This window comes from Trichoderma breve, chromosome 1 (assembly GCF_028502605.1).
Source record: "Trichoderma breve strain T069 chromosome 1, whole genome shotgun sequence".
NCBI classification, from domain to species: domain Eukaryota; kingdom Fungi; phylum Ascomycota; class Sordariomycetes; order Hypocreales; family Hypocreaceae; genus Trichoderma; species Trichoderma breve.
The window spans coordinates 6,436,064-6,448,343 of NC_079232.1; the positions used below are offsets into that span (position 1 = coordinate 6,436,064).

Genomic DNA, 12,280 nt, shown 5'->3' on the forward strand with positions numbered 1-12,280 from the left:
AGTTGCTCGTTTGTCTTTTCAGCTTGCAGAGTCAGCTGGTGACGATAGAAATCGAGGCTTGGTAATCTGGAAGAGTGTTGCTCTTTGACAACCGGTGTTGACTGAGCACACATTTTTTGCGTCTCGGCGGTGCTCAGTGAGTATTCGAATCAAGATGTGGTTGCACTTCAAGGAAAGTAAATGCAGAGAGACTTTTTGTCAAGCCTGGCTGTTTTGGCACTGTATTCTAGGCAAATCTAGAAGAAATTCATCAGCTTTTAGTTTTCACTGGAGCCCACGACTGGTGTCTTACTCTGTACTTTGTCTTACACCGTACTCTGTGCAAGCATGCAAAACAACGAGCTGCTTGCCGTGTGACTTGATTCAAGGTGATGTTGCTGGAATATATGATCGAATGAGCAGTTGCCCGTCTGGGATCGCAAGAGGATTCTTTTTTTCTCACCACCATACTCTACCAGACCCGAGGCCACGAGAAGCTGTGCCGTCCAAATATATGAACTCGACTGCCGGGGGCATTATCCCAAAACGGAAGTTACACACTACCAGATGCTTATACCAATTAGCCTCGATTTTTCTGGGGACATTGACGTGGTTCGCTCTAGATCCGCCACTTTATTGGCCGTGATATGCCCTAATCTGGAGATGACCTGCCGTGGCCTGCGCTAGGCATGTCCTCCCCTTGCCTATTTGAGTAGAAAAAGGGATATTGAGAGGTGAGTGTTGTGAAGCAACAGCATGATCCCACGAGGCGTTGCACGAGGCGCTGCAATCTTGACGGCTCAAACTCCATAACGGGCAAATGTGGACAACCTGAAGCTGACTATCTGCGGCATGTATCTCGGCATCTTGTTCATTCTCCCACGTGATCTCTTCTTTCCACGATAGAGTTTGAATATGCAGAATACATATGATCAGATGTCTAAGGCTTTTGCTTGGCCATGGAGCTCTTGGGCTCTCGCGCTCGGCTTTACTCGCTAATAGACTTTGGTAGCGAGATGATGCTATGTGAAATGGCTGCATGGGATTTGAGTGGATTGACGGCATAGACGGCACTTTAAAAAATGAGTAGAGTCAAAGGGGAATAGATCAAAACTGGGTCATTCGGCATGGTTTGTCGGATATATCGGGCTCGATGACTGTTTAGGCACTTGTGGAGAGGATTGACTGATTCATGTTGGGTGCAAGTACATATATGTTGTCTGCAAAGCTTCGGCCCGTCCAACGGATGCCTGAGGTGTTGATTTATACGTAATTATTGACTTCATCCCGTTTCCTTTCCTCGACATGTCATTGTTTGACGATCATTCAGATGTATCTATTCTAGATTATGCTACAGCATTATTGGGATTGCTATTGTAGTAGAAATACATGCAATTTCGTGCCGCTCCAACCTCTTATTTTCATCAGAGCTTTTTTTGCAGATCTTATTAGCGTTTCTGTCAATGGTCTGAATAATCTACGACTGGGCAAAATACCCGCTCACTCTCTTCACCTTCTTAAAGGATCCGAATTACAGTCTATATAAAGCCCAAACGCAGGAACATCCAGAGAGCATCGAAGATATGACGTTTGTTTTTATGTGAATTTATGTCACTCTCTTGAAATCAACAAGAGCTGGCATGCGGCAATAGATATTTCAACCGGGGCAAACGTTTAAGATTCTTCAAGCAAATCTAACGAAGTCCTGGTATACCATTAGAACAAAAGGGACATTTATAACCATTGCCTGCTAATGGTGTAGTAATAATTTCTTTCTGATCCTACTTCCTTGGTACCGGGGACATACGTTTAGATGTACCCTTGAAGTCTCCAATGTCAAGAATGATGAAACACCTTTGATATCACCACCAAGCTATTATTATTGCAATTTTGGTATAATTAGAGAAAAGGCCAACCGATGAACATTCGAGCTACAAATCTTCGAATCACAAATCTAGAATTTTGCAGGGAATGGCTAAACTCAGATCCTATATATTACGACATTTTTGTATCATTCTCCGTTAAATTGTATGGTATCACGAGAATGGAAAACCATGGTTTCCCCCTTAGGCAATGCGCTATCCCAGCTGACTCCCACACGGACCCGAGCTCGGCCCTATCCGGATGTATGGAGAAGCGCTTGTTTTTACCTCCATCGGCCGGTCCAGAATCTGGCGGATATATAGGCGACGGGTAAAAGGACGTTGCATTCCGGTATGCAAATGCAACACTAGAAGACCTCTAAAGGGCCATTTTATCGAGTTTGTGTAATGGCATAGGCAGCAGAGTGTGCAGGTGTATCTAATAGCTTGTATCGAACAGAGCCTCGCTTTAAGAAGATATTTCGGCTCTTGTAGAAGTTACATAATTCTCCGAACCACCTCATGGCTACACACACGGTGGGGTTCCAAACGTGCCGTCTCTTGGTTTTGAGCACCTCGGTTGATTGGTCCTCGTTGAAGCCATAAGCGGTATGTGGTGTCGTCCTCTCCCGTCATAAAGCATCAAAGAGACGAACCAATTGCCATCCGAAACAAAGACACGTTAGCTATACTAGAGACGCCTTCTCAAACTATGACAGATGGGCTCTCCAATGGCAACGGCTCGTTACCAGCTGCCCCCGCAAAGGATGCCACCCACACGGCCGTCCGAGAAGGATGGAGGCCCCAGCGTCTAGACTGGAGAAGTATGAGTGGAAGGATGGGCTAGCGGAATACTTTTTCTGTTTCGGTGCCGAATGGGCCAACATTCCCTCGTAGCAATGCAGAGGAGCAACGACATAATAGGAACACTCGAGTCATCCTCTTTCTTAAGCAAAAGTTCAACTTCTTCCGTGAATAATCAACGTTTTGCTGGCCACTGGCCAAGGAGTTCAAGGGTTTCTAACAGAACCGTAATGGCACCAGAAACGTATCATCGTGACCAAGAAGTTTCATACCGAAGAGCCATCATTCATCATGTAGATGTGACTAAGAATCAACGAAGGGGATATACATTATTAAATATCTATATACAGAAAATCAGAACATAGCCATCATTATCGTTTCTTCCCAAGAACCCAAGACGCATAACCCGTGAGAGCTTCCAACAAATAATTCTACCTTGCGTCAACATTTTGACCCGGATAAAAGTCCCTGTAACTGCCAAACACCCGAATTCCAATATCCACCGTCATATAATACCCGTTATAAACTAAGAGAAGAAAACAAAAAACCCCAACGCGCCAACCCAGATGCCATATCATATATACACGTTTAATAATGTGATTTACAGTCTTCTGCAAAACACTTGAACCGATCGTTCGGTTGGCGGAATCGATACGACTCTCCCCGAACAACTCGGTCAAGTTCCTCCCTCACGAAGGGATACACGTCCCTCCATGCGTTGCGTCCCATCCAGCAGTCTAAGTGGCCGTAGCCTGGGACAAGTCTCCGGCGATACTGAACGCCTCGTCCGGGAAGACCGGCAGATATACCAAAAGAGTCGATCAAGCGCTCATATGACGTCTCCGTGGCTCTTGGAGAGAGGACGTCACTGTCCTCGCCGACGAAGAACATGATTGGAATGCCGCGCAGGCGCTCAATATGTTCTTGCCCCTTAAACTCCTCGTATTCTGGAGCGTTGGAGCTAACATAGCCACGGCTTCCCATCCGTTTCAATAAATGCATCAGCTTCATGGAACTTCCGCCAAAGAAGCGATCCATGTTTCGGTGCGTCTCCTCGTTAAGGTTGTGGTGGCTCCAGCAACGTCCAAACAGCAATGTCGTACGGTGGCAGGCGGCATTCTTACATGCCTCGCCTCTCTTTTCCGGCCAAAACCGTAACATCTGGTTCAAAGTTCGCTGGGCCAAGGAGTCTTCGTTCGACGTGCTGCAGTCTAACCAATTCCCCAAGACTGAGTCATATATTTTGTCTATCGCCACTGGCGACCTGGCCTTGATCATGTTCATAGTGTTCCATATTGGATTCATAAACACTTGACTGCAGGTGATTCCTAGTATCCACTCGGATGGGATAGTTCCATCGAGGAGACCACTGGCGAAAGCGACAGATCCCATGCAGTGAGCAATGGTGTATATTTTGTTGTTACCGTAGACTCTTCGGATTTGTTGTAAGCAGGCCTTGATATCGAGCCTAGAGTCGTATGTTGTCCAGTCCTGTTTTTTTGTTGACTTTAGCTGGCAAATTCGATGCACCGTCACGAAAACCCGGTAGCCAGCGCGTGTGAAGTAATTGATGGCGTTGAAAGGGATAGTCGGCAACGCAAAGATTTGATGGTCGACAGATGCGCCGGGAATCATGAAAAGGCTCTCAACTTTAACAGGATAGCCCCATGAATCAGTGGCAACAGCGCTTGGGCTCGGTTCCCACATGTGCAGCTCCGTCTCGATGCCATCGCTAGCGACTACGGTGTATGTCTGAGATGGAGGCGTGTAATTCATATATGAGACGAATCCCTGTTCTGGATACTCGAGTGAGCCTAGTGGCGTTAAAAAATGTGATAGTGATTTAGATGTGAAGAAGGACATGAATTTGGACATGTTCACGGCCTTGTTGAGGAAGCTGTTTCCAGAGGGAGTTAGAGTCATCATCTCAGAGATGAAATCCCTTGGCCGCAGATTCAAAATGCCTCTTGCAACTAGCTTCTCGCTGGCAGAGAGGGGTATTTTTTGATAAAAATCGGTAACATCGTCATGCCAAACGATTCGCTCCTGGTTAGCATCTTCATTATGAGTGCCCTTTTCCGTTATAGAAACGTAGAGGGTCGTTGTGGAGCGCCACATCTGGAGGGGACTAAGAGACACAGATGCGTCGACCAGTTTGTAGCCACGGAGACGAAGGCTGCGACCGTTTGCGCCGGACATGTCGCAATCGTACGTCAGTACGCTGCTTCCTGTAGCTTTGTGGGTTCTCTTAAATAACCCCAAGTCGCCTCTTGATAACATGAACGGCGAGCCTTCAATGGTTGGACAGACGAATGTGCCTGTGAGCATACCGCTGGGTTGAGACTCATCCCTCAGTACGTCGCCGTCAAAGATTGTCGCGCTGACTAGCAATCTCCCAATCTCTCCCCGACCTTTGCCGGCGCGAAAGTCTGACTCATAGGCAGACGTGTCGTCAACTGCCGCGCTTGATGAAGTCTTGTGGAGGAAGCCAGACATTAGCTCCGTGAATTCAACGCTCTTCTGTCTAAGCAGTTCGATCTTGTTCAACATTTGATCAGGCGTTTCATCATCGGAAGTATAAGTCGACTTGGAAGAGTGCCTGTCTCCTGGCTTGTGGGCTGGCTCTCCAAAGAGGTCTAAAACATCGTTCTTCGTCTCGTTGATGATGAGGCCGTTTTCTCTGGCATACGCCTCGACTGTTCGTTCGGCCAGGGCGGCAATAGTTGCAAGCGGGTTTACGCCGATGGAGGTCGGGATGACGGCTCCGTCGGCCACGATGAGACCGGGATGAGTTTCTGAGGTATCGTTGCCGGTGAAGAGCTGGCCCAGGTGATTCGTCGCCCCGTTTGCTGCTGTGTTATCCCGCGACATTGGTACACCACTAGGAAGATGGCAATTAGAACCCAAGTCATGATACAGGGGTGTAGATAAGTTAGGGAGGGCTTTTACCCAAGAGGATGGGCTGTTATCTGGTGCTTGTTCATGAAGTGATACATCGGAGTATACACCAGGGTTCCGCCAACGGCGTCTGTCGCCTTCTCGAGGATATCATGGAATCTCCTGATGCGGTCGCTTTTCCCCACTCCTTGAAACTCCAAAACGGGTCGGTCGTTTTTGAGACTCAGCGTTGCTTGACTCCCTGATTTGTGTCAGCAAAATTTGCAATTTGCTATTTTAACCCGAATGTAGGCAGAATTATTACCATCATGGGACATGATGAGAAACACTTGGGTATTTCCTAAAAGCCCCGTTTTGGAGAACGGTCCGAGCAGCCTGCTCTTCCACAAGCCCATTGCCTCTTGAGTTCGCTCAACCAGCGACTTGTCAGGGGAATGGCTGCCTGGCAGAAGATCCAGCACGCACTGCAGCAGTGTGGAAAATGCATGTGGCATGGTGCCCTCTTGGATTATATAGCCGTCAAGCGGATTCGCAAGGCCCTTTCTGTTGTCGATGGCACAGGTAATGGTTGGACCGACGGGGTTTGCTGGATCTGGCGACGCCTTTCCGAGAGCGTTTACTTCTTGTTTGCAGTTGTGTCTGTAAGAAAGGTATTCTGTCAGCTTTTGAATACTATCAGAGAACAAGGTATTAAGTAATTGCTGACCCAAATGCTAGCACGTCTCCATTGCCGCTCATTCCACGGCCAACCCAGTCGCTCATACTTAAACCCATCTGCTTGCTTCGCAGTAGGATTTCTGTAGTGCCAATCGAACCGGCACCGAGGAAGACGGCTTTCTTTGCGTGAACCCACATCAGATCACCATAAGTGTTTTCTGCTGCGAACCGTTCACGACCGCGGCCATGCCACGCAAAGTAGATCAAGTAACCGCCGCGCTCATCTTGCACCTTTTCGATATACCTCACCTCGCACTTGCAGAACATTTCGGCACCCCAATTCCACGCATCGGCGAGATACGTCACTAGAGTTGTGGTTTTCGAGCCGTCATTCAGGCCTGTGCTATCTTGTCCCGTGAGTGTTGACGCTGACATGTTGACCCCTGAACTATTGGGGCCAGGTCGGAAACGTGTTGTAAGAGGAACTTTGCAGAACTTGTCGGCTAGCCCAAGAACATTGGCTTGCTTGTAGAGGATTTCCGTCTTCTTGAGTGCTGGCCAGTCGTCCGGATATGTTTCCGGCTCAAGCACATCTCTGACTTTTTGGTAGTCTAGACAAAGAGTTAATTCAAGTGAGTTCCCCCATGATGACAGCGCAACAAGGGAACCAAGGGTATATATATATATAAGGGAGGAGAAACTCACACTTATCCAAATGTTCAGGGTCTTTTCGAATTTCGGGGGGCCAAAAGCCCGTCTTGAGGATTTCTTTGTCTGCTTCGAGGAATACATTTGCGTTGATTAGGCTTGCACCTCCTAGCCCTGTGAGGCGGCGTTATACAAAGATCAGTATATATTCCATCGTAACGAACGATTAGAGAGATGCGATGCAGGGAAGTTGTGACGTACCATTACCAAGAATAACACTCTGATCACGACCAAAAAAGAGATTAAACATGCCAGTGGGATTACCGCTGTTGATAGCAATTTTACCAAGGGAACTCGGAGTGAGATCGCCCGTAAATCGCCATTGTTTTAATGTTTCCATTGAGTCAGTGGGATACTCCCCGGGCCATCTTTCTTCTCCTCGCTCCAACAAGCAAACGGACTGGCCTGCTCTCGCCATGCGCGAGGCAGCAATGGAACCTCCATAGCCAGATCCTATAACAACGCAATCATATGAATGTCGCAGAAGCTCTACGGGTTTCGAAATTCGAGGAAATGGATTTTTAGGGATGTCGTCTGAGTTGGGGAGAGATTCGGAACAGGCCGAGAGACCAGAGGAGGAGGAGGCATCGTCCTCTGACACAATGGAGGCGGTCAATGGCGGAGTAGGATACATGTATTCATCATGCATGTATTCATTTGCCTTCCATATCGGCTGGTAGTCACCATATACGTTGACAGGGGGGACCCCAAGGTCATCGATATATTGCTCCTGTTGGTCCAGGAGGAGATGGTGTTGCAATGTTAATGTCGATGCAGGAGATTGGTTGTGGGTAGGTTTTTGCATCTTGTGCGCAAAACCATCCCGGCATGACTTGGCCATGGCAAACCGAAAATCCCCGACGGCAGGCTCAGTGAAGATACTCTGCGTGCATAGACCACAACTAGACGCCGTGGTGGTTGGTGGATGGAGGGACAATAGAAAGATAGTGTTGTTGGTCGTTGACAAGTCTCCACACTGTCAATTCATGAATAGAGTAAAAACGCCGCTCGTGGCAACAATGGGCAATAGTGTCTTAGGTTGTGCTCTAGATCAGACCGGATGAAGAAGAGGGGAGATCCGTTCCATTTTTAACTCGTGGGAGAAGCTCGTTGTGCCATCTCTGTTGCCCAGCTTCTCCCACCACCGGCAGTTGTCGAGTCGTCCTCACCGGCCATTGTATCCACAAGAGGCGTAGCAGTTCAGCTAGTTACGTCCACTGCCGTCGATTTACAAGCATGACGATGCAGAAAATGGTAATATTTCAGGTTCCAGGGGCACGGGGTGTCATTGCAGCACGATGAATGCGGAGTTGAAGAGAATGTCACATCACTGGGGGGGATTTTGGAGGGGGGGTGGCATGGACCATTGGAGGCAGCCACCACGTTGAAAATCCAGGCCTGGAGCTCTAGATTCATCTTTTCCAAGCCATGGAACCGGCACATGTGAGAATCGAGTTGACCGAGAAGAGTGTGATTCGTATCTCTCTATTTCGCCGAGGCAGCCTCCATCTCCATAGTCTTCTCTCGTGGAGTGGCGAGACTCCTTGGCGGCCCCCCGGTGGTGGATTTAAGACAAAAAAAAAAAAGACTTTTCTCTTTTGATCGAAGAAAAAGGTCAGCTGAAGAGATAAATGAAGTTAGTATTGTGAGAAATGATTGAATGGGTTATTGAGAGATGATTTGCCTCGTATGAGCTGAGAGAGGCTTGTTGAAGGCTTTTCCAGTTGTCTTGCCATATACAGTAAGAAAGATGATGAATGACTAAGCGAGTACATATTGAAAAGAAAAAAGAATCATTCAATCAGCCAGCCTCATTGACCAGTCTAATTGCCGTAGCTCGTGATTCTTCGTCGCTGTGACTCTTGCTTGTGCGATGCCTTGCAGTGATTCGTCACCGTCTTATCGCGGGTCGACAAGCAAAAAAAAAAACCCTTGGCGAGCTGGCGAACTCTCCGATCCGATCTGCGAGCGCTCGTTCCGTACCGTACATACGCATGAAAACCACCTGCACCCCTGTTGCTCTAAATACCATTGCAGGGAACAGGGTCGATTATAGCCCAGCAATTGGCTGTCCGGGGTGCTGGGAAACATGCTTGGCTCTCAGCTACGATGCTAAGCATGGCATCATCACATCCAACCGCCCCCGCGAGCAGGGGAACAGGGCCAATAATCTGCCTCATCTGGCCTTTTCTTTCTTTTTTCTTCTTCGCACAGCCCGAGTTTATTGCTTGCACTGCTGAACCCGCCTCGATTTATGCGTATTAGGAATCTACAGGAGATATTGATGATATCCACTAGTCTATGCCGCGCAGCTCTGGCTAACACTCACGACCCAACTACATGCGGAACAAGCCTTTGCCAGTGCCAGGGGGTTGGTCAGAGATCCGCCCAAAACGTGGTTTGACTCGGGTAGCTCGATGTTGCAGCATCACAAGTGGAGCCGGCAAGGTGCATGTGTTGACAGCTCTGCTGGCCCTGTCACTGAATGCAATGCGTTCGCAGCGGTTTCTCCATGCCATGTCTGTTCCCAGTGCCGGGCTAACTAACTTCAACCAGGGCTCAGTCCGAGACTTGACAGCCGCAAATGACGTTGTCGACGGGCGCAGTTCAGCAATAGCCAAGTTTCTCTCGTGTGTTTTGGTCTTTGTCTTGTCTTGACACCCACCAAGGACAGGGCTAGGATCCTCCCCGTCACGCCCAGACCAGAATGGTCATCACCAGTCCATATTCTGGTTGGATACGGCTTGTTTCTCGACTCCGGGCGACCGGCTTGGGTTTGTACGGGTGCCCTGAGCTGAACCGCGGCGATAGACGAATATGTTGCTGTTGCAGCCTGGCAGCAAGTCTTTCATACCCCTCCTCCTTCGCAGAATCGTCGGTACGAACTCTCGATCAATATCCACCTGAATATGTAGACAGGGGAGCAGGAGGAGGGGTGAGGGCATCATTATCGCCAGTACGCCGTTCAACCATTCATCAACTCCATATGGCCCCCCTCCCCCCCAATGCTTGCCGCTTCAGGAAAGCAATGCGTGATAGATGGCTTCCAAGATGTTGATTCGCCGGCTAATCAATAGTCGACATACGACTTTTGCACCGACATGCTGCCACTTGTAACAACATGCAAGCATGGAGTTGGAATTCGCTCGTTCTGCATGGCGGACCGCACCGCCCTAAACTCCAGCTCTGCTCCACCGTCGATGGTGTGTTTTCAATCACATCCTTCTCCGTAATTGGGTTGCAGCTCTACCATCCATTTCCGTTCTCAGCATCATGTCAACGGTGACACAGTCTCTCCGTGTTACACAAATCCCGCGGCTAACAACGTGGAGCCGCCACATCTCCGGTGACTTGCATCGGCCACCACGGAGGTCTCAGCTCGGCGACGTCTTGAGTGGGTTGAGTGGGCTCTGTCACACACACACACACACACACACACACACATCCACACTCTTGATGAGAGATATGCGACGGGGAAGGATTCTACAGTAGGAAGGCTAGATTCCACGGGATCCCTTGGATCCGAGTCCTATTCGTCGACGGGTGAATTACCTCGACCCAAACCGCATCAAATGCCGGAATAACCACCGTATCAGTTGAATCGTGTCTTGTGGATGTTGTTGGATTTATTAAACTTTGAGCTAGCTTCTCCCAAAAGACCATCTTCATCGACACATTGATATCGTTACAAATGCTGTGTGTGGATCATCCTGAGGAACATACGATAAGATAACCCTTTGTAATGTGTCTATCTATAGATGTGAAGTATACGAGTATAGATAAACAGAAACGGATGGGAACACCTTGTGATGTGACCGTAGATAACCTCTTGTCTCTGCCTCGGCAAGTCCTCCAGACCTTAAGCCATTCGTATTGATCGTATCCAGGTTCCCCAGTATTCATAGCAGGTTATTGCCTCATCATATGAAGATATCTCGCAAAAAGGAGATAAAAAAACTTGAAATCTGTCAACATCTAAACTCATGGGTTGCAATTGTCACACCGGGGTTGCATATACCCAGACTCAACGGGAAGCTACCAAATCCATCCATTCCCAGCTGTAACGGCAATATGCAGGTCGCTCCCATTTTGAGCATCTCCAGGGGTGGGCAGTGGACTGCGGAATCCTCGATTCAGCGAACAAGGAACGAACCATGTTCAGGGTATATCGAACTCTTTCTAGTATCAAATGCGTTATAAATCAGAGTTTCAATGCGTACTCGTATACCCCAAAATGTCTTTTTTTCACATGTGATAAGAATAAGTCGATTCATCACCTCGTCCGGCACTTGGTAGCATTCCACCAGTCGGCCAACGAATCCTCGACCAACCCTCCCCCCTGTCCAATTTAAGTAGGAAATGACAACTGACGAATCGTGGGACCCCCTTGCCGCTGGCATCCTCGCGTTATATTCGGCGCAGAAGAATTTTATCTCGGACGTATGCATAGAAGCGCCGTCGCAATGCGTGATGATAAAAAGGGTGGTGTTACATCGGAGTTCTCGCTTGCGATCCAGCAGACTGGTGTAAGTGGTCGTTTACATGGTGCTAGTAAGAAGCTTGACGTTGAGTGCAACTCAGATCTCACTAGCTCTGTTTTTCTTTCCTTTCCTTTCTTTTTTGTCTGAGACAAATAGGTCAAGAGACATGTCTTCAGCGGGCCAGAAGGCGCAATATGTCTCGGACTAAATCGGATTCGATGGGGTTGGATATCGGAGCTGCGTGCAACGTGGTCGACAATGATCATCAAAACGTATTGGGTTAGAACCGAACAATCAATCACACATCACCTTGATTAAGAAACAAGAAGAAGGAAAAAGAAAAAATAGCCAACCATGAAAATCACTAACCTGTCCCAATAGTAGCAACTACTAAGCTTTCTCTGTCCATGGAGTCGAAACCCATGGCCAGGGCGACCCTTGCTCAGCGCAACGGCCCGTGAAAGGAACCGCGGGAGCCGCTCGTCTCTTCCGTTTTTCATGAAACCTAGATTATTCTGGGCTAGAAAGCGTCTCCCATGCCATCGGGGGTTCCCTTGATCTTCTTGTTTTGAGAAAGAGGCTGCAAAGCTAAGCTCCCATGACGTCTTGTTATTCACATTTGCATTATGCCTGAGCAACTGCGGGGCAGAACTCGTTGATGGACTCCTCATTCAGGTGATGCGACGAGTGTAGACAATGCGTGATGCGTGTCTCATCTTCACAAGATTCGCCTGCCGGTTCATAATCCCCGTCTTACTCGTCAAGTCTCCCAGCGGCTCTCGCGCCAAGTCCTCTCCGCAAAGGGCCAGGATTGCCTTCATGCGCTAACAAGGATGTCCATCGCCGTCATCAAGCCTCGAATTCAGCGATGAAGTCCTACTGTCTCACACC

At 48.5% G+C, this 12,280-nt stretch overlaps 1 protein-coding gene across 1 annotated transcript; it reads right to left on the reverse strand.

Annotated features, from left to right (window-relative positions):
• Positions 1 to 3,233: 3,233 nt before the first annotated feature.
• Positions 3,234 to 7,749, reverse strand: T069G_01880 (GMC oxidoreductase domain-containing protein; the record flags this gene model as incomplete). The annotated part of the gene is made up of 7 exons (XM_056169090.1): positions 3,234 to 4,587; positions 4,678 to 5,526; positions 5,595 to 5,784; positions 5,848 to 6,182; positions 6,250 to 6,811; positions 6,906 to 7,022; positions 7,110 to 7,749. The coding sequence occupies 7 exons, from the start codon at positions 7,747 to 7,749 to the stop codon at positions 3,234 to 3,236; spliced, it is 4,047 nt and encodes a 1,348-aa protein (XP_056034406.1).
• Between the last annotated feature and the right edge of the window lie 4,531 nt (positions 7,750 to 12,280).